Source organism: Silurus aristotelis (assembly GCF_946808225.1).
Source record: "Silurus aristotelis genome assembly, chromosome: 12".
NCBI lineage: Eukaryota > Metazoa > Chordata > Actinopteri > Siluriformes > Siluridae > Silurus > Silurus aristotelis.
Window position 1 is genome coordinate 21,775,240 of NC_139585.1, and position 23,772 is coordinate 21,799,011.

Sequence of the window (23,772 nt, forward strand, 5' to 3'; positions counted from 1 at the left end):
CAACAGATGTTTATTTTAAAACGCACACTCAGATTTCTGCAGTGTTCGGGGTGGATGTACTTACAGTAAATTTGGTGTTGGGATCCTCATTAAGGTTGACCTTTGTGAGAATATTTCCTGTGTCCTCCTCTACTTCAAAAATGCTGGCACTGTAGGGGAAGTGCTCCAAATCCAGTTTGTAGTGCACTCGACTGGCAGGTGTGCCCTTTGAGGTAAAAACATAAACAAATTTCATATTCTATATATACATACATACATACTGTATGTGTGTCTCCAAAGACATTGAATGCAATTGCGTGCCTTTAACTTTGTGGCAACAGTTTGTGAAAGAATCACATATGGATGGGATAATCAAGTGTCCCAATACTTTCATCATATATTGCATTTTTTGTTCTTTTCTTTATAGCTAAATTAGGTTTTCTAATTGTAGAAATAAATACATTTTTCCATCATGCCTCTATGTGGTACGTGTTGCCATAAAGCTTAAAATACATAATGGTATAGAATGCTTGTTTATGTTCTGTCATTACAATTTTTCTTTTACTGGAAGGAAGAGACCCAAATCTGTTCCAGCATGTCAATGCCCCTATATAGTGTGAGCTCTTTGAAGACAAGGTTTGTGTAAAAAAAAAAAAAAAACCCTTAAGTGTTCTGTACAGATACCTGGCCTTAAACCGACAAAATGCACCCCCAGGCCTTCTTACATGACATCAGTTCCACATCTCTCCAGTGCTTTCATGAGTGAATGGCCACAAATCCCATCAGCCATTCTCTGTAATCTAGTGCAGAATCCCAGAGTCCCAGGATGTTTCAGATGTCCACAAACCTTGGGCCACATTTGTGTATTATAATATTTATTATATGTTATATGCACTATACATGTTATTTAAAGGTCATTATTTGACCTTAATTACAAAAATATTCTTCTTCTTCTTCTTCTTTCGGCTGCTCCCATTAGGGGTCGCCACAGCGGATCATCCGTCTCCATACCACCCTGTCCTCTATATCTGCCTCTTTTACACCAACTACCTGCATGTCTTCCCTCACCACATCCATGAACCTCCTCCTTGGCCTTCCTCTTTTCCTCCTACCTGGTGGCTCCATCTTCAGCATTTTTCTACCAATATAATTCATGTCCCTTCTCTGCACATGTCCAAACCATCTCAATCTCGCCTCCCTCACCTTGTCACCAAAACATCCTACATGTGCTGTCCCTCTAATAAACTCATTTTTAATCTTGTCCATCTTTGTCACTCCCAACAAAAACCTCAACATCTTCATCTCTGCTACCTCCAGCTCCACCTCCTGTTTTTTACTCAATGCCACTGTCTCTAATCCATACAACATCGCAGGTCTCACCACAGTCCTATAAACTTTCCCTTTCATTCTTGCAGATACTCTTCTATCACAAATCACTCCTGTCACTCTTCTCCACCCACTCCACCCTGCCTGCACTCTTTTCTTTACTTCCCTAACACACTCTCCATTACTTTGCACTGTTGACCCCAGGTACCTAAACTCCTCCACCTTCTCCACCTCTTCTCCCTGCAACCGCATCACTCCACTGCCCTCCCTCTCATTCACACACATGTACTCTGTCTTACTCCTACTGACTTTCATTCCCCTTCTCTCCAGCGCATATCTCCACCTCTCCAGGCTCTTCTCAACCTGCTCTCTACTCTCACCACAAATCACAATATCATCTGCAAACATCATAGTCCAGGGAGACTCCTGTCTGACCTCGTCCGTCAACCTGTCCATCACCACTGCAAACAGGAAAGGGCTCAGGGCCGATCCTTGATGCAGTCCAACCTTCACCCTGAACCAGTCTGTCGTACCTACTGCACACTTTACTGCCGTCACACTGTCCTCATACATGTCCTGCACCACCCTCACATACTTCTCTGACACACCTGACTTCCTCATACAATACCACAAACTCCTCTCTCGGCACCCTGTCGTACGCTTTCTCTAAATCCACAAATACACAATGCAGCTCCTTCTGTCCTTCTCTATACTTCTCCATCAACATCCTCAAAGCAAATAAGGCATCTGTGGTGCTCTTCCTCGGCATGAAACCATACTGTTGCTCACAGATGGTCACCTCTTCTCTCAGCCTGGCTTCCACTACTCTTTCCCATAACTTCATGGTGTGACTGATCAACTTAATTCCCCTGTAGTTACTGCAGGTCTGCACATCTCCCTTATGCTTAAAGATCGGTACCAGCACACTCCTTCTCCATTCCTCAGGCATCCTCTCCCCTTCCAGAATACTGTTAAACAATCTGGTTAAAAACTCCACTGCCATCTCTCCTAAACATCTCCACGCTTCTACCGGTATGTCATCTGGTCCAACCGACTTTCCACTCTTCATCCTCTTAATCGCTGCTCTCACTTCCTCCTTACTAATCCTATCTACATCCTGCTTCACCAACTCCACATCCTCCAACCTTCTCTCTCTCTGATTTTCCTCATTCATCAGCTGCTCAAAATACTCCCTCCATCTTCTCAACACACTCTCCTCACTAGTCAACACATTTCCCTCTCCATCCTTTATTGCTCTAACTTGCAGTACATCCTTTCCAGCTCGGTCCCTCTGCTTGGCCAATCGGTATAAATCCTTTTCTCCTTCCTTAGTGTCCAACCTCTTATACAGCTCCTCATATGCCTTTTCCTTGGCTTTCACCACATCCCTTTTAACCTGCTGCCGCATCTCCTTGTACTCCTGCCTACTTTTCTCATCACTCTGTCGATCCCACTTCTGTTTTGCCAATCTCTTTCCCCTAATTCTCTCCTGCACTTCCTCATTCCACCACCACGTCTCCTTGTCTTGCTTTCTATTTCCAGAATTACAAAAATATATGACCTTCATTACATAACTATATGACTATATGCATTAAATGCACGCTTACAATACATTTTTAGTTTTTATTTCAAGTCAAATGACAAAAGTAAATCAAATAATATGTCATATCTGCTCACACATCATGTCTAAAACAAAAGCTGTCATTTCAACGTTTGTATGCTTATCCTTAAAAATAATACAGTACATGAAATGAGTGTCACTATAATCGATATATTATTCTATATCTGTATATGAAAAATGGCACATTGCATTTCAAACTATTGAAAAAAGCAAGTTTATATGTTTACTACAGCAGGAAAACTCCCGAATTCATGTACATATCGAGCACGATTATTCATGTTGAACTAGACACTGGTGCCTTATTTGCATGTTCCCTTTCTGTTGCTGTTTTTCAGGTCTCTTTTTAAGCTGACATGCTTTGTTGCACTGACATAGAGCGATGCAGGCCTGCAACCCCACTGTGCCGCAGACAATGTGGATAATGAAATAAAGTGACAAATAAAGACGACGTTTGGGGGGCTGCACCCTGTCAGCGCTGTGACGATGCCCAAATTCATTCATCCTCCCTCACACTACAGAGACATAGCACATCCTCCAAGAGTGCCAGTTTTTCATCGATGCTTGATCCTTAAGTGACTCATCGGCTAATTGTGGAGCACTCGGGGTGAATAGAGCAAGAGGCGAGGATTAAAAACAACGGCACACCGCTTCTTGTCAAATTTTATCAAATCTTTTTGATTCGCTTTTTCTGTCGTCACTGTCGCTGCATGTGGTAGATTCTTATTAACATCAATCCCATTCTGTCAGTCTGTCGTTTTAATTTAAGGATGTAATTGCAGATATAATTACCTCTACTATCTTACCTAATAAAGGAATTAAGCAAATTTAAAGAAAGTGTGTAGGCGGGCAATATAAAAAGGAAAAAGAAAGTAATTGGATTTACTTGAGTATGAGCACAGACAGCTTATGAATAAAACACACACTGAGGTTAAGGATTGCAATGCAAATAAGAAGACGGAGCTGACAGATGCTTTGAAAATATGTGTGCCGAGTGAAGTTCAGGAGGAAAATCTAATCGAATAAAAAAAAGAATGATTGTGTTCAATGATTCTCACCTAAGCTAAATGAAGCCAATTTGTGGATTGTAGCTATTTTCAGATCTGTTCAAAAGTAGTAAAATCACAAAGATAGTTCTGCTACAGCAGTTATGACAGAAAGCAACGTGAACAGCTCAAAAGGAACCAAACAATACAATATTATACAGTAAACGGACACTTTATTGATTGCTGGGAAATCTGTAGTTCCTCACTGACAAGGTACAATAATTCAGTGAGGTTTAGTGCAGCAACAACTGAGACTTGCTCTGAAAGAGAGCTTGATTTTGAGACACAGATTTGTACTTTTGCTTAGAATCCAGTTAAAGGGGAATGTCCAATTATGATATTTTGTATGCCAGAATTTCCCCTTTTCTTTTGACAGACTGAGGTTCGATCTGGCACGACTCGATTTTTATATATAAAAATATTATATCAATATTCTTTTCTGTACTCAAATAAACTTCTGGCTGTCGGAATCTAAAGCAGGTGCATTAAACAAAATAAAGCACTATTATTTTAATAACGCTGAAATGATTAAACTAATTCAATAATAAAACCTTTTTGTTTTGCTGGATGCAGTTCTTCTGACCTTCTCTTTAACAGGGTCTGGCTTGATAGTGTTCTTCAGCCCTGACTTTATTGTACTAGCAAAAGGATACGTGTTTAAGAGACTCCATTGCACTTCTGTAAGCTACACTGGTTAAAGACATCTGCCAAATTCTTTTAATGTACCCTACTGTATTTGGGTTCATTTCCCTACAAGAGCATTAGTTAAGGACAAGCACTGGTGCTAAGTAAAGAGAACCCTGGTTTCCCAAGGGAATGAGACACTGAATCAACTATGCTTTGGGAATGTCTCTGCGTGACCACACTCTGAATCACCTGTGTTGTCTTCCAACGGAAGCGTGTGACATCACAAGTGGGATGACGCAGCGACCAGGAAGCTACAAAAGCACATGTGGGGGAGACGGAAGGGAAGGAAGCGCTCGCAGGGATGCAGGAAGTGTGGTACCGATATGCAGTGTATCATTCTCTTGGGGAACCAGAGTTACATATGTAACTTAGAGACGTTCCCCGAGCTGCATCAACAATGCTTTGGGAAAGAGAGTACAACACTATCAGACTTACAAATCCCTTCCTAATGTGGATAGGCACAGCTTGGTCGAAGGACTGAGGGGGCAGGTGTGGCATTAAGGTCAAGGCTGTAATGCCTTATGAAGTTTATAGGAGTGGACCAGCCGCAGCATTGCAAATGTCCTGAAGAGAAACCCCAGAAAAAAAGGCCTTGAAAGCTGCCACACTTGAGTGAGACCTGACCCTGAAAGGACTCATAAGAAGGGGAGATACCACAATCCACCTGCTGAGGGTCTGCTTGTCCGCAGGAAGACCCCTCTTATACGGACCGTAGCAGACAAACAGCTAGAGTCTGACTTCCTCCACCCCTCTTATACGGACCGTAGCAGACAAACAGCTAGAGTCTGACTTCCTCCACAGGGCAGTTGGACACACGCAATTAAGCTTCTCCTGGTCGGGGTCCATTAAGGGCACCTTGTGCAAGGGTTTAAAGGGAGGTTTGGACAGGGCATCCAGAACCACGGCCAGATCCCACAAAGGCAGGCCACAGCCTGAAGGATTGCTTACCTTTTTCCTTTACCTTTTTACCTTTTTCGGCTTGCCATAGCAAAACCTAAGAGAAATGAGCACAGACACACAGAGCGTTTTCTGAAAAACAGAAGCTAGCGCGGTGTGCTTCGAGCGCAAGTGCTTTTGTAGATTCCTGGTTGCTACGTCACCCCCGCCAGTGATGTCACGTGCTTCCGTTGGACAGATTACACACGTGGTTCAGATTGTGGTCACTGAGAGGCATTCACAAAGTGTCCCTTGAATTCATAAAGGGGAATGGTAAATTGAATGCTTCTAAAATTTTGCCAGCAGTTTGGAGAAGGCCCACATTACGGTCATGTGATGGGTAGGGGTCCATATACTGTACGTTTGGCCACACGTGTATGAAGGTCTCTCCTTTGCAAGATTTCTCTATTATGCTGGTGCAAGTGCCCAATCACCAGTATTGAATACAAGCTCAATAATTTGATTAAGTTCAAATAGAGACTCTGGAAAGCTATACTCTATCAAACCAAGTAGAAACTCTGTGTTCTGCCCTGGTTGAACAAAGACACACATTCAGTAATGGACTCTGCTTTTTTACTTGTCGGTTGTGCTTGTGCTTTACAGCATGGTAAAATTATTTCATTGCATATCCCAGTGATGTTAGGAGCTGTGGTCAAAGAACAGAGTCAGCCATGATACAATGCCCCTGAAGCACTAAGTTTTAGGGGCCTTGCTCAGGGCCCCAAGAGCAACAGCCTTTCGATTGTGTAACTCTGACATTCCAATTAGTAACCCAGAGCCTTAACCACTTAGTACCACCTCCATGCTATATCTTTCTTATCTCTATGCTGTCTGTCATAATCCTCCTTCTTTTTTAAATGGTTGTTTGTGTTTTATTTCACACTGGTACAATGAGCATTGTTGCTGATTGCATGTGGCACTGTGCCTATAATAGTTAAGTAAAAGTTGCTTATGTGGTTGCTTACTGTTAATAAGAACTGGTAATAATCTTCTATGGGTACGTAATAAGGGAGGTAGATTAGGCAGGAGATTGCACTTTTGATTGCGCTTTTTCTCCTGTATTGGGATGCAGAGTATAATATTCTATTAATATTGTTTTGTTTTTTTTATATAATGAGTGTTTTGGGCAGAAGGCGAGTCCATGCTTTCATTCATGCTGGGTGTAACACTATCTTCAGCAATTTGCCTCTGTAATTAGTGCCCTATTTCTGGTAAATCACTGCAACTCCCTTCTGAGTTGCCCTGTAATGATATTATCCAATATTTCCTATATCAGATAGTGATATTATTCAAACTCCATCATCCATTCATCACTGCGCACAGCTAGAAACACTTGTGATCCTCCATCTGTGTCCATGACCATGAAACTACACCGAGTGTGTTAGTGTAACGTGAAATAGCGCAAAAAGAGTCTTTCCATCACCAAGTCAGTGACTTTACACAACAAATGAGCCCTGTTAAAAAGGGCAAAGTGTTACTTTTTAAGGAGGATTATTCCATACCACTTCACTGAGCGATTATCGCTCGAGCTGTTTATAGGATTTGGTTAATTGCATATCACATTGAAGAAAAAAAAAAAGGAAGAAAGAAATCTTAGATAAGACAGAAAATTAGAGAAGTAATGGGACTCGTACTACTGAGAGCCCAGCAGACTGTGATTACTTTTGCCTTCATTAACAAATGTAATTTACAGCAGAAAAAAAAATGACTTATAGAGCAGGCTTCAAAAGACCCAGGAGGACACAATGAGGGGGAAAAAACTCACACTTAGAAAGCAATGAGGAAGAGTGTAATTGAAGAGCAATAACACTGTGCACTGTCTAATTGTAAAATCCTTTCCTTTTCATTCAGGAGCGGAAAACTACTTGAGATTATAGACAACAACGGAGACTTGAGCTCCTTGGGGTATAAACAACTGGAATTGTATTGGAGGGCTACCGCTTATGCACACAGACATTGCGCCCTTGAGCAAACTAATTAGTCCCAAATAGCTCCTAAGCTGCTGAGGCAGGGTTCTCGTTGCTGTCAACACTCTCCTTTTCTTACTCTCTTGTAAAAGATAATACATGCTCAGTGTACTTTTCCTAGTAAACTCTCAGTGAAAGTAATGTGAAAGTCAAAGATACCAGGTATGCATGAGCGAAATGGTCATTTTTCTGCAATGATTAAAGTGTTAATAAAAAAGAAATTAATAAATAAAAATAAATCGTCGATGTTGAGTAAGAATGATTGCTTTTAATAGAACAGAGTTTGAGGTTTCGGCCTATATTTCTTCAGTGGTGAGTCACAGTGGTAATCAAGACAACTTTTCTCTTCGACGGAAAGGAAAAAAAAAAATCACTGAAGATCATGCACTTACATCTTATTTGCATAATATGCTAAACCTACTTTGTAAACTTGTTCTAAGCTGGTCACCAAATCTATATATTTATGTGAATATTACATCCAGGGTGTATTTCTATCTTTTGTCCAGAGAAAGGGTTCAGAAGTCAAAAAGTGGAAACTATGAGATAAATAAATGAAAGAGTTGTCTTTGACACTTTTTCTTTATAATTCCTGCTCTTGCAGCTGTACATAATTCCTGTTTAATTGAGTAAATGTTATGGTTTTAACATTTGGGTACAAAGTGATTAGGTTTATAAATATTGTTAGTTTTCTTTCACTTAGTAGATAGATTTCATTTGATTTCTAGCTCTTTAAATCATCTTTTAGTTTTTACAGACATTTTAGTGATCATCATGCACGTCTGTGTGCAAGAGAGCACAAAGTATTCTCCTTTGGTTTGGTATCTATCTAATGAAAGAAGGAAAACTAGCAAATAGATGCGAATTTGCAAACCAAACATCTTAAACACCTGCAACTTCCTGCATTCGTGTCATTTTAAAATTAACTGCCCCATATTCCAACGTCAAAATGTTATTCTTAACACATTTTTTTCCACACCATATTTGGAGGTGTTTTTTTTTTTTTTTTTTCCCACACATCATATTTGGAGATGGGGGAGTGGTGGCTCCAGCGGTTAAGGCGCTGGGTTGCCGATCGGAAGGTCTGGGGTTCAAGCCCCGGTATCGCCAAGCTGCCACTCTTGGGCCCTTGAGCAAGGCCCTTAACCCTCTATGCTCCGGGGGTCCCTTACGAGGGAAATATCAAGGTCCGTGGCGTCGGAGTGACGTGGGGCCACCTTCCCGTGGGCTCACCACCTGCAGGAGGGACCGTAAGGGACGGTGCTGTGAGGATTGGGCAGCAGTCGAAGGCGGGGGCCTGCTTAGACTGCTGCCCCCGCGACCCGAATTACGGATAAGCGGGAGAAAATGAAAAATGAATGAAAAAATTAATATTTGGAGATTCTTTATCATGATTTTCTAAAAGTGTAACTGCTTGTCATCTTTCCTTGCTGTTTTATTTTATCTCGAGCCCCCCGATGAATTGCTGCTTACTGTTATCTCGGACCATTCTCAAAACTCATATCATCCAGAAACATACTAGCAAATGCTTCATTGTTATTTCCCTACTGATCTCAATTTCATTGAAAGAATTAGCAAAACACCTGCAAAGGGAAGACAGTCAAGCAAAAAAGTGAAAAAAAAACTTGAAGGTGTTGCCATTTCGATCAGAAACCACAGTATTCCCCAGCTATACTTTTCTGCCAAAAGTGACTCATTGAAATGTCACTCACACCAGTAAAATGTGAGGTTCATCAAATGGCTTTATGGCAGTCTGCCTCATTTAAAGGTATAAATGGCAGTCATTTACCACTATCCGCAACTAAACGCTCTGGTTCAGAATATAATGACGCTCATGGTGGATAGTCGGAGCAGGAACCGGGGATCATTTAGAAGGGGGTTGAGGAGCCGAGCATCCGTTGCATCTGTGGGATGTGTGACACCCACTTAGCCTTATTGAGCAGGGTAAACAAGAACTGAATTCCGATCAGTTTGTGTATGCTGTAAAGTGCTGACACACTAAGGCGAGTGACAAGCTAAATTCAATCGGTGCCCTCAGCTGGGGTTTGGCTGCTCCAGTCAGCGCTGGCATGGGGTGAGTTATGGGCTCTAAACGACTGAGCAGAAATCAGCCCCCTGCAGCCTTTCGGCAAAGAAGGTGAGACCATGGGCACATTGCATCATCACTGGCATGTCTTTTAACGCAAAACTCAGAAAACTCTGTGTGTATGTGTGTGTATATGTGTGTATAATTAGAATGTGTGTGGGTACACCGTTGTGGACTTGGATAAGGAATAAGTGGCAAATATGGAGTGCATGTGAAAGAGAGAAGAAAAGCAAGAGTCTGTCAGAGTGTCTTTAAGTATATATGTGTGTGTGTGTGTGTGTGTGTGTGTGTGTGTGTGTGTGTGTGTGTGTGTGTGTGTGTGTGTGTGTGTGTGTGTGTGTAAGAGAGAGAGAGAGAGAAAGAGAGTGAGTGAGAGAGAGAGAGAGAGAGAGAGAGAGAGAGAGAGAGAGAGAGAGAGAGAGAGAGAGAGAGAGAGAGAAAGAGAGAGAGAGAGAGAGAGAGAGAAAAGAAAGAGAGATCAACAGGGATGCAGGCTGTCTGCTGCAGGCACCAGACTGAGCTCTACGGAGATAGCTCGGCTGTTGTAAACAACACACACACATACGCACACACATGCACTCAAACATGCAGGCACAAACACACAGCCAGATTATTAATAATAGTGGATAGGACATACTTAAACAACCCGAAGACACTTGACGCATGCTGTCAGAACGAATTTCTTTGTTAGCATATTTTGATCATATCAAAAAATAAAATCATACAAAATTAAACCATATCACATGCGTCCTTCAAACAAAGTATTGGGACACCTGACTTTTCCAGACATATTTGGTTCTTTCCCAAAAAGTTGTTACCAAAAAGTTGGAGGCAGACAATTATATAGGATGTCCTCGAAAGTGTCCGATTTTATTTCCATGTCCATTCCCCTGAACTAGGAGACCTGTTCCAGCATGACAATACTCCTGTACACAAAGCCAGCTTCATGAAGATATTTACTTGGGTTAGAGTGGAAGATCCTGCTGTTGAGATCTGACCTTAGCTCTATTGAACACCTTCGGGATGAGTGTGAATGCTGGCTGCACCCCAGGCCTTTTCACCTACATATCAGTACCTGATTTTACTAACACCCTTGTGGCTGAATGCGCACAATCAAAATCCTAAATCTTGTGGAACATCTTCTCAGAAGAATGGGGGTTATAATAACTGCAAAGGGGGACTAAATGTGAAATCAAATATTCAAAAAGCACATACGAACCACATAAATATATATAACAAGTCTTTTATTAATTTAAGTTTAGTATTTCTTTGCATCTTCTTGCAAAAGTGCTTAATAATCAGAGCAATGGGTTATGAATAATAGATTTTATAATAGAATAATAGAATCTCTGTTGCTACTTTCTCAGGCCTGCCCCTGGATGCTGCATGCAAAACATCGGATTTTGAAAATGCTAGCGAATTCACCTCATTAACATTTAAACAAAGACCTGAACAGATAATCTTAAATAATTATAACATTCGCACAGGCATAAGATTATCTGAATAATTGGAGGCCATTAGGCTTACCAGTAGGCCAAAGACTTACTGGAAAAAACTTCTCTGCAATAAAACTATCATGTAATAAGTTTTTGTGACAAACAAACATGCAAACAGAAGTAAACTGTGTCTAAAATTGTGTGGTATCGTTTTAACAGAACAAAGTGACTGCTTGTGTGCAATAATATGCATAACTTCTTACAACTTATCCTTTATCAACAGCACATCCTAATCAATCCAACAAATAAACTGGAACATGCAGGGTTATGGTTATAGGAAAAAAAAGAAAATTAAAAAGGGGACCCTGACACCTAATTGTAAGGGGGTGTGTCTTGTTCCTGCCCCCTGTAGCCCAGCAAATTAGGGCATGCAACAAGTATTCCACCTTACCTTTTTAATCAAGGGTCCAACAAAGGACTCCTTCAACAAACCTTCTCGAGCACACTCTTGTAGCGAAGCCTTGCATCTTCCATGTTTTTCTACATTTTCATGCCTCTCTTTCATGTTTGCACAGTCATAACCTGACCCCGATATGCCTAGTCTTGTCTTTTCATGCATCTCAGCTGCTAGATATCTGTGTATTAGCGATAACCTCTGCTAATTCTGTTCATGTTGAGGACTGCTATATGCATGAACTTCTCATAGCCTGGTTAACTCTTCTATGCTAGCCCTAGATTTTCCTTATTTGCTGTGTTCCTAGATTAGTTTCTTTACAATGGCATTGCTAGATAGTTATATCTGTATCATTGCTTTGTCAATTTTTGTTCTAATGTTTTTGTCAATACATCCTCACACTTTCTCTCGCCTTTCTCTTACTCCACAACTTACAATTATATAATTAATCAATCAGGGCTTTGTTCAAAAGCCGAACAATGGCAGCATTGTTTTCCTGGGATTTTATCTTAACCTACCGAACAGAAGTCTAATGTCTTAACCGATAAGCTTCCTGTATACCTTCCTGTATACTCCACCTCAACCAAAGGTGCTGAATCCAAGGGTACTCTAAGAATCTAAAATTTGTTAACAAAATAGAACCTACGAAATCAGCATCCAAAACAAAAGAATCTGCTAGCACAATGTTCCATCTCATGTCTGCCATTGAATGTTAATCAATGGATTGTTTTTTATTAAATGACCTCTAGATGTAAAAATATGTGTGCACGCATAACTGTCTGTAAAGGTATTCTGGATGTGTCTAAAAGATGGCTGGATGAAAGATCTGATTAACTGCATAATACTTGCAATCCAGAATTGCAATACTACAGAGCATGTAGATCTACAATAAAAAGCATTAGTATCAGTGGACTTTCGCATCAGTAGCCTGATCCAAAGTGGCATGCCTGATCCAAAGCAGAAGGAACGTCTCTTGGTTACGTATGTAAGCCTAGTTCCCTGAGGAAACGAGACGCTGTGTCGGTTCCGACGCAGCTCGAGTTCCTGAAAGGGAACCAGTGCACTTTTAAGCAGTGCTTTTCATAGCCATGGCTTGTGATTTATGAATAAAAGAGACATTTACCCACGTGGTACGCACCATTGCACATTCAGCTACTGAGTCTGGGCAAATGTCATTAGTGGGTACAGGTGCTCAGAGCAGTTATTTTTGTTCTCACAGTGGATGACATTTGCATGCACAGGTACAGTGTTTTGTGTTTTCTCAGCCCAGACAATTGTGACAATAAGTGGTTTGGAGATGCTTGTGCTCTTCTGAACTCTGCTGGGCGTTAGCATGATTATACGAGGAGGAACTGACAGCACCGTCATGTCTTGATGCAATTCCTTTTCTCTGATACGCCTCTGGTTTCTCGGGATTCCGGTTTCAATGTATTCAAACATTCTAAGTTATAAAGTAAAGTTATTTAAACTTAGTAATGATTGTGCAATTTGGTTTAATCCTTTCAGCTGGAAACTGTTGTCTGAATGCACCAGAGAGACTCTGCATTGTGGTTTCATCTAATTACATTGACCTACACAAAAAAGGTGATGTCAGCACTGAGGCGTGGATGTGTTTTGTGCTATTAGTGTCAGTCTATGCTACACTTATTTGGCTGATTTGACACTCTGTAACATGTAGGTCATTAGAGAAAAAAAAAAAAGTTCATCCAAACACCAAACCTTGTGGATTATTAGAAATCTGTTCCAGCTTTTCTATTTATTTATTATTTTTTTTTTTTTACAAGCTAATGCACTAGTACACTACTAATTTGCTTAACATTGTGCTTAGTATAAACATTTTTTGGAGAGTGGGTTTGATTAAGTTTATTTACTTGATTATAATCTTGCATGATTATACTGTTTCAAGAATGTATGATTAAATATGTATCACATCGAGGACCTCTTTATATGAAAAGACACAAGAAGTCTAATGTAATCAGTATTTACTGATGCTTGATGGAGTCACAGTGGCATGAAGAAACATGCTCAGGATGATGGTATGGACAAGTAATAGGGAATCATGAACAAGGGACTGAGTGTGTACAGAACATAGTGGTTTGGTTCAAATTCATCATTTTTTGTAGTACCACCTACAAAAACTAAACCTCTCTGAATATTGTTAAAATTAAAATAATATTTACAGGCCACTTAAATCAGTAGTTCTTAAAGAAGCCATAAAACCAAACATAGGATAGACTAGGGTAAAGATAAAAAGGGCGTAACAGGGATTTTTACTTGTCGTATGTGCATTACAGCACAGTGAACTTCTTTCTTTTCATTAAAAAGCAAAGAGTAGGAACCTCAGATCAAGAGTCAGAGCGAAGGGTCAGCCATGATACAGCACCTCTGGAACACAGAGGGTTAAGAGCCTTGCTCAAGGGACCATAAGGGGCAGGTTGATATTATCAGGGCTTAAACCCCAGACCATGTGATCAGTAACACAGAACCAGAATCATTATAGTTCTAATAACTAGACTAATTACATTAATGTACACATTTTAATAAAGTTCATAAAAGAAACATTTACAAATGTGGCCCACTGATGCTATTTTGCAGTTATGGCTACAAAGATTGAGATTTTCTGACTTATAAGACCCCCATTTATTGCTCATGCTTGATAGAGAAAGCCAGACATAGCAAGCACATCATAATGTGGCTAAATGGTTTGATATTCGAGTAAAGCTGGTAAGGCTTGAATACACGGAGATTAATTTGTTTTTAGAGTCGTTCTGACTGAAATGCCATCTGGAGAGAAGGAAAAGTAACACTGCACTTACACACACACACACACACACACACACACACACACACACACACACACACACACACACACACACACACACACACACACACACACACACTGTAAGTTCATGATTCTGTCTCTTATGTTCTGATATTTTTGTTTCATTCCCCCCAAAAAATTGATTTGAAGCAAATTTCAAGTGGTCCTCCAAAAATCATGTTTTTATACATTTTCAGGCCTCTGTAATAAAGACACCCATACAGCTGAAATGGTTTTCTGCTCAGTATGGGTGTAGAGTTGCTACATTTCTGTAGCTTTCATGTCAGTTTTGAACCAGGCAACTTTTTTTTCAAAAACAAGGCATTTCCAACTCCTGCTCATTGATTTTTTTTTTGTAGAAAAATTCCAGAAAATACTGCTATCACATTGCCTAATAAGCAGCATGCAGTTGTTCCTATTAAAATGGCTGATGAGTGTATATTATGCTCGATTGCTGTGTTGCTTTTCCTGGCATCTAGTGTACTACCATGTGTACTACCCTGTGTACTAGTGATCAATATTCATAAAAGAAGTGCATGCATGCTCATTAATATTCATTATCTTGACAACACCTTGCTTATAGTGCTGGGGAAAAAGGCACAGAAACTCGCTTTAAAGAAATGTTGAGAAACCAAAAGCTAAATCAGTTGCTTACAGTCATACTGTACTAACCTGAGGAACAGTTCTGTTTGTTTAAAGAGGTGGGGGATTAGTTTATAGAGATTTGTTTGCCACTTTGTAGCAGGAATGGTAGCATTCATTGCTCTTTCTGTTTACACAATAACTAAAGAGCTGTGTGTATCATCTCCTCAGAGCATAATACGCATACTGAATAGTGTTTGACAACAGTGGCACACACTAGGTAATTGATATAGAGTAGTAAAGATAGTAAGTGGTTTGATTAGTTGCCCCTGGTCAAGAACACTAAGCAGGTTAAATACCTGTTTCGTGTCATGTAGAGAAAGTCTGTTAGTATGAATGACATGTAAAAAAAATTCTTTTTTTCTCCCACAAATCCAAAAAGAAAATTCCAAACTCTGTTCAACACTCGAGGTTACATAATGCTGTTTCTAAAAAGTGTGTCGAAATAGTATTAGAAAGTACTAGAAAATGTCACTTAATGAATGTGTTCAGAAAAAATGCTTGGAAATCGATAAATACGAGGTGATATCAAAGGTTTCGAGAACAGTTTTGTAACACGGCAACAGTCAGCAGGACAAGGCTGCACGCACAGTCACAGGGAGCACCGACCTTTATAAGTCAATGTGCCAAAAGACATGGTCCTGTGTACATCACGAGCTGTACAAATGCTGCTATTCTTACCACATGCGCATCCTGTCACCGAGCTCTCCTCACACGTGAGTTTTCTTCCTGGAAACAACATGATCTCACTTTCGCACCCAAAAGTCAGTGTGGATAGGGAAAAAGGCACACACACACACACACACACACACACACACACACCCCTACCGTGGTGTCCTGGTCCTCAGCATGCGCAGTGGTCACGATGGTCCCTTTGGCTGCATTGGGTGCCACCATGCCTTTATACAGGCTCTGGCTGAAGACGGGCGAAAAATCGTTCATGTCCTGCGCAAAAACACAGAGAACAGAATGAAAACCTGATTAATGGCACCTTTATAACCACCTTTCCTCTGCTCTATTTCTCTCTTTCTCTCTCAGTAAAGCTGGCAATTGCAACTCTAAACCCTCGTATGAGCAGGACCCCATTACCTCGTGCCTCCGCTGCACTAAACAAAAATGGCATTTATTCAATAGCAGATCATGAACAGCATTAAGGATGTGACATGGTTTTGTGTGCCTTGGGAGATATTTTTTTCTTTTTTTTTTTTTTTTTTACCTGGATGAGAGATAATTATAGCTTTTCAAAATGCTGAGAACATAAAAGTCAGTGGCACTAGAAAGAAGAAGATAAAGCAGAAGAAGACGACGAAGAAGAATCTGTTCTGAAGGGGAAGCGTGGAGGACGTGACTTTTCACTGAAAAGTTTATTTGTGGAGGACTTGGTGTAGGATCTGAAAAGCACGGCATTGTGAAACGAATGCTGATGAGGCGGATGGCTCGGTCCTCTCGCCTTTAATACAACACACTTCTCTCAGACCAAGAAGAGGCCAGCACAGTTCAGCTACCTAAATTACACACCCCTCCCCCACATACACCATGGCCCCTCCTGCAGGAGTTAGCCTTTCCAAGATGTCCTTGGGATGATGATCTCAGCTCTTGACTAATAAAACTGAGCTGTTTACTCGTATGTCGAAAGTAATGGGGTATTTGAGTCCACTTTAAAATGAAACTGCTGTAGGTTTTTTTTTTTCTTCAATTTTTTCCATATCCTCATATCTGCAGGTGTGATTTCCTGTCAGCGATGAGAAAACATATAGGCCTTTCATTGTGTTAGACAGAAAAAAAAAAGCGTAGTGAGCTGCTCCGGTGGTGTTAGTTTTCCGGTTATAGCTTTGCTCATCAAGACCTGCACCCCAGGGGCACTATCACATCTTAATCACTCTGATATTACTCAGCCTCCATGCATCAGGTAACATCGACTGCCCAGACTTGGTCTTTCTCATTTTCCGGCAGCAACTAATTATCAATTAACTGCAGCCTGAAAGGAGGAGAAAATTAATAAACAGTCCCAGAACTCATCTGCAAGAGACAATTAGCTGTTCTTTTGAGACTAAAAGGGAACATAATATGTTCGCTGCCTCGTCAAGCAGCTCGGCTTAGTCAGTGTGATGAAATGAGCTAAGAGGGAAACTCCTGTGACACAAACAGAAGCCAAACAGAATGGAGCCAAAAGAAAAAAATAAATAAATTTGTACATGAGGTAAAATCAGGAGCTTTTGACAAGTAAAAAAAAAATATATGGCTAATCTTGTTTATGGCTGATGAAGCGAGCCTTATCAAGATTAAAAAAAGAAATTGAGAAATGGTCTGAGGAGTAAGAAAAATGAGCAGGGAAGGCCTTAGGAATATCAATCCACTTGTGAAAAATATCACAACAGTGTTCTCTTTCAGTCGCTAGAACTGAACCCAGCAGCTGCCCTTCACTGAGGACTAATTGGCATTCATCATGGGTCTGATGTCTCATCTTCAGAATTCTTTCGGTATCGGGAAACTATGGTGCTGGGAAAAATGTGGGAGAATGAATAGCCACTTGCACTCGCAGCATATGGAGCTTTTATATTACTGCTTTACAGCTAATGGCCATTAGGGTTACATATGCAATTCAGGGAAATAATCATGGTATTATTGTATAATACTACAACAATAGTTCTATCAATGGTATACACACAGAACAGTCTACTGGAAAAAAAAAAAACTATTGAAACCATACCAGAAATCCTAATGGTTTCCGATACAAATAACATTACAAAACAATCAGCTGTCACTTAAGAAAGACACAAATAGGTGCAAATGCAGGAAACATTGTCTTTAATGCAGAAAGTGCAAAAAATTCCAGTGGTGTAAAGTATTTGAGTTACATTACTTTACTTAAGTAATATTTGGCTACTTTCGAATTTCTGGAGTATCAATGATATAAGCAACATTACGCTCTACTCAACCCCATTTAGGATTCAATATGTACTGTACTTTTTTACTCCACTGTATTTCAATTGACGATAACGTTACAGTTACATTTTGCACCTATGTTAAAGATGACATTAAGGCTCAACACTTCTTTACCCAGTGTGAGCAATTTTTTTGCACTGCTGGCTTCATTTTCAGTCCAAATAAATTCCCAAAAATGTAAGAACCAGCTTTTGTTGAAGATAAATAAACATTTTAGTCCTCTCTGAGACTGAGAGGTGCATCATTCACAGTCAACTCTGAATATTTGGTTTTACTTACCGTATTTTTCGGACTATAAGCCGCTACTTTTTCCCCATAATTTGAACCCCGCGGCTTAAACAACGAAGCGGCTAATTTATGGATTTTTCCCGGTTTCACAAACTTCAAGCCAAAAAACTGAGACTCAGAATATTAGACCAATGAAATTTCCGAACGGAAACAAAAAAAACACACTTCACCTGTGTTCTGAGCTGCACGGCATCGGGAGAAATACTTTCACCGGTGTTGATTTTTAAACGCACGACGATGACAAAAGATAAACTCCCGAGAGAAATAGTTGTGAAAGGAAGGAGGAAGACCGTGAACAATGACTTTCTTGGTAGGCTACTGTTTAGATACAAGCCGTTGTAACGCGTTGAGTCTGGGTGAAGGGAGAGCTCACTAACTCCAGTTGCAAATGAAATCATATAAGCACAGACAGGTTTCCAAAACTCGTGCTTTTTTATTTTTCTTGGCAACCGCGTTATGGGCTAGTCAAAGAAACTTAGAAATGAGCATCAGAAAATAATGAGCACATATTCCTCAGTCTCACGCGCGCGCACACACACGCAGTAATACCGGATGAATGCAGTGACATGCTATTCCCAAAATGCCGCTCCGCTCTTAAAGGAGCCACAACATATTTCACCCGTTACACCGTGTAACAGACACTGTCTTTCGGTAAAGCCTATGTAAAGTTCATTAGTTTCAGTGTAGACACACATATTTGTAAAATTCAGTGGGTGCGGCTTATATAACGGTGTGCGTTATAGTCCGGAAATTACGGTAATCTAAAATTATTTACTTAAATTTTATTTGTCTTTCAAATATTATGGCTCTTCTACTTTGTGATATTGTAATTTTATTTGTTAAAGACAGCTACCTTTTTAAAAGGTTGCTTTAATCCTTTGTCTTAATTTTTTTACTGTCTTGTTTGATCTTGGTTACATTCTGGCATGTTGAAGAGGCTGTTATGATCTTGGGGTAATGCAATGTCGAGATGTACTTCGTATTTTAAGAAATAAAACCTTACAAATTCAACAGTTTTTGGCTTTTCACATGTGTCTTGGTGTTGAGAACTAGTGCATCTTTGAGCCTACATTCAATATGAGTAAAATTCTCAAGTACTGTTTCAATCAGATACTCTAAGAAATTATATTGGAATTGGTGACTTAAACTTGTAATGGAGCAAGTTTTGCAGTAACGTGTCTATACTTTTAATCAAGTATGATTTTCAGGTACTCTTTACAACTATGAATGATTCTAAATGATAAGGTAGAATTAAAGTAATAATAAACAGAATCGATTCAGGCAATTTTAATCCCAAAACACTGTACTTTGCTTCAACAAAAGATGTCAATATTGAAAAAGGCAATCACAAAATAAACAGGCTTGGTATTGTCTAGAGTACATAGACAAAAACGGAGCAAATACTTAACAAGAAACAAAATTTAAAGGTGGGGCATAAATGCTTAGACTGATCAATAGCTTAAATATGTAAGGATTTATGATTTAAACAAGGAACCATGGGTGAAGACATGACAAGAAAGCAAAGAAATCACATGTCTACATACAGACATAAAAAAAAAATCATGGGACATGCCAGCACTCAATATGAAGCGTTCGTCTAAAGGGTGATTTTCCTGCTTACTGCTAACTATTACAACCATTATCACATAGCTTTCATTACATTTTGCATTTGTGCGCATCATTTAATCATTATAATCAAAGCATGGTGTGGCAGCGGGGGCGTGGCTGAGCGCCGGTTTGTGAATGGAGGGCAAGGCCGGGAGCAGAAAGGCGTAGGAATGACACACATGAGGGAGATCTTAACTAATGAATGTTCTCTCTCTTGCAGTGATCAGGGGAAGCGCATAAAAAGGAGCGAGAGTGTGTGCCGGAGAGTGTGTGTGCCGGAGAGAGTGTGTGCCGGAGAGAGTGTGAATAAAGCACTGATCGATTAAATAAACCGATTTGTTCGGAACTGGTCCTGTCCTGAGTGGTTTTCCTTCCCCTGAACCATCAGCTCTCCCACACATGGAAACTGGAAACTAAATGCTTAGTGATGTCCTAATGGTTCCTTCCTGTATTCAGTAGACACACGTGATTTTCAAGTTCTATTGGTCTTGATGGTATTTACTGTTCATGCCATCAATAAAAGGCAACATATTACCAGTAGATTCCACAGGCTCCATTACAGGTTCCATTAAACTAACACAATTCCACTGTAGCCATTTTATGAAGGATTTTTATGTATTTTTTCAAGCGAGAGAGCCATTATGACTACAGCGGTTACATCATCCAACATCTAGTGAGATAATCTACTAAAGCAAGTGTGAAACTGCACTGTTTTGCAGTCAATTATACCAGTACTGTGTGGTACTAAGCCAAATAAAGCTTACCATTATTGTGACGGTAACAGTGGCTAAACCAGGTGGCATACTCCCATCGTGGTCCACTGCCTCTATTATAAATGTGTGTGTGGTCTCCTCAGGAGCAAGCTTCTCAAAGTCCAGTGTGTACAACACCTTCAGCTCTCCTGTAACAGGGTTGAGCTCAAACAGCCTCCTGGCTTCTGTCGTTCTGATACGGTAGGTGATGTTTGAGTTCAGGTCTGCATCTCGAGCCTAAATAAAGAAAGACAGAAAGCAGGGTCAGCCATGATACAGCTCACCTGGAACACATAAGGTTAAGGGCCTTGCTCAGGGGCCCCAATAGTGGCAGCTTTTTGAAACCGGGGCAATCTTAAAAGCAGAAGTTTTAAACTTGCAATGCTGGGTAAATGTGTGGAGAACTGGAAAATCTGCCAAATGTCAATGTGTCTTGCAAAATGTATGAAAGCAAGGTCTTGCAAAAATACTGGGTTTTTGACATTTAATTAAATATTGCAAATTAAACAAAGTTTCTAAACTTGATGATAAATATGAATGACATGTGATATTATCTTTTTAAACATGTCTGGGCTTTCTGAAAAGAAAACAATTAGGTAGATAAGAAGCCAGTTTAATAGACATGGTGGAAAAAAATATGTTTTTGCAGCCTGCTACACATGCAATGTGGCACAAATCACGTGAATCTGTCACCTAATGTGTTGCACTAATGAAGACCTATGTTCTGTGCGTTTCTTTCTCATGTGCTTGCTAATGTTGATTGTAGTGTGTATGTGGATGTTGCCTTACGGTCACCACTCATGTTTATTGTTGGAGTTTCATGGTGTATTGTATAAGGAGAGGGAGCGAGCAAGTACACACACCAGTTGTGGCACACAATGATTATGCTGTTTACTGTGTGGCTACTCTCAATCTTCTCATTCACACACACTACTAAGTCATGAATATCTCATTCGCCCATGTTCATATTTACTTCTTATTGCAAATGCTATTCATGTATATCGTTTTTAGTGTAAATAGTGTTTTAGTCCTGTGACAGCAGTGAAGTGTGTAGTAGGAATGACAGACTGGTTTAAGGTGGAGGTTGGACTACATCAAAGATCAAATCTGAGCCCTTTCTTGTTTGCAGTGTTGATGGATAGGTTGACGGACGAGGTCAGACAGGATTCTCCGTGGACTATTGTGTTTGCGGATGATATTGTGATTTGTGGTGACAGTAGGGAGCAAGTTGAGAAGAGCCTAAAGAGCTGGAGGTACAGGCTAAAGAGAAGGGGATTGAAAGTCAGTGGGAGTAAGACAGATTACATGTGTGTGAATAAGAGGGAGGCCAGTGGAGTGGTTCGGTTGCAGGGAGAAGAGATGGAGACGGTGGAGGAGTTTAGGTACCTACGAGTGGCAGGAGTGGTTTGGGATAGAAGGGTATCTGCAAGAGTGAAAGGAAAAGTTTATAGGACTGTGGTGAGACTTGCGATGTTGTATGGTTTAGAGACAGTGGCATTGAGTAAAAGACAGAAAGTGAAGCTGGAGGTAGCAGAGATGGAGATGTTGAGATTTTCATTGGAAGTGACGAGGATGAACCAGATTAGAAACTAGTTTATTAGAGGGACAGCGCATGTAGGACATTTTGGGGACAAAGTGAGAAAAAAACAGTTTGAGATGGTTTCAACATGTGCAGAGGAGGGACATGGGGTATATTGGTAGGAGAATGCTGAGGATGGAGCCACCAGGAAGAAGGACAAGAGAAAGACCAAGGAGGATGTTTATGGATGTGGTAAAGACATGCAGGTAGTTGGTTTGAAAGAGGCAGATGTAGAGGGGTATGGAGACGGATGATCCACTGTGGTAACCCCTAATTGGAGCAGCCGAAAAAAGAAGAAGTGTGTTTTGGTTCTAAATACACTATTTAGTTTAAAGTATGTGGAGACCTGAGCAAAAGTTTCGTATGGAATTATCAAACATCCCGTTTCACATTTAGTCTTTATTTACTATTAGAATAACCTTCACTCTTCTGGGAAGCTGTTCTACTAGATTTTGGATTGTGCTTGTCTTGTAGAGATTTTTTGCTTATTCAGCTGTAAGGGTGTTAGTAAAGACAAGTACTGATGTAGGGTGAGGAGGCCTGATGTGGGGAAAATTTTATGCTAACACTAAACTAAAGTCTAACTAACTAAAGTCCTTACTAGAAATGCCTGAAAACATCTGACCCTGACCTAATAATAAGAGAACAAGCTGGTAGGAAAAATCCTATTGTGAGTTCCTTTCCAGAGATCTCATATTCCAATAGGAAGTGCAGTGCTAAGTCCTGCTCCAGCTTTGAGAAGAGCCCAGGAAGTCAGGAACCTTTCATTTGTGTGTGTGTGTGTGTGTGTGTGTGTGTGTGTGTGTGTGTGTGTGTGTGTGTGTGTGTGTGTGTGTGTGTGTGTGTGTGTGTGTGTGTAGGAGAACATGACACAGACAGAATGGCCACTAATCTCTGAGAGAGATAAGGCTGTCAGCAAAGCCAGCTCGTGTCATTGGAGGTCTGTCACTGATGGAATGATAATTTTGTCAGTGCATTATATGAAGCTGCACCACACACACACACACACACACACACACACACACACACACAGTCTATATTCACCTGAAGATTCTAGCAATTACAAACGTGTGAAAACCAGTGATAAGACCCAATACATGCTCTCAGAAGAGAAAACATTAGAGAACAACAGGTATGTGATGATTAGGTAATGAGATAACAAGGGCAGATATTCCACACAGTGTTGGAGAGTATAGCCAAAATCCTCTGGGCACTGGGAAGCTCTGATTACAAAGTCATTTCTAGGGAGGTATCTTTATCTTATAACTAGCTTGAAAAGTTAAATAGGTGTCAGACATTATTAAAAAAAAATGTACCAGCTCATTTTTCAACTACACTCTTGAAAATTAGTTTGTAAATGCCACTTTGCCTAAATGTATGGTTCTGTAAAGAATCTGTAGCAGCTGAGAAACTCTTGATTAGAAAAAATTTAGTTGGAGGAAATCAATGTTCTTTGGAATAGAGAAAGGTTCCTCACACTCAATCTTAAAGCTGATCATATTTTATTTCACTTAGCCTGAATACATTGGAACAGTTCATAAATATATGACTGTTTAATCAATTAATAATCAGGAGCGGGCAGTCAGGGCCAGTAAAGCCTTCTC

At 40.2% G+C, this 23,772-nt stretch overlaps 1 protein-coding gene across 1 annotated transcript in view; it reads right to left on the reverse strand.

The window, feature by feature from the left end:
• The window catches only part of pcdh15b (protocadherin-related 15b), a 226,217-nt gene that overhangs the window by 55,403 nt on the left and 147,042 nt on the right, over positions 1–23,772 (reverse strand). The window contains exons 21-23 of the mRNA XM_083556764.1: positions 20,602–20,826; positions 15,824–15,940; positions 65–205 (exon numbers count right to left, since the gene is read on the reverse strand). Coding sequence (XP_083412890.1) covers positions 65–205; positions 15,824–15,940; positions 20,602–20,826 — 483 coding nt within the window. The remainder of the gene's footprint in view (positions 1–64; positions 206–15,823; positions 15,941–20,601; positions 20,827–23,772) is intronic.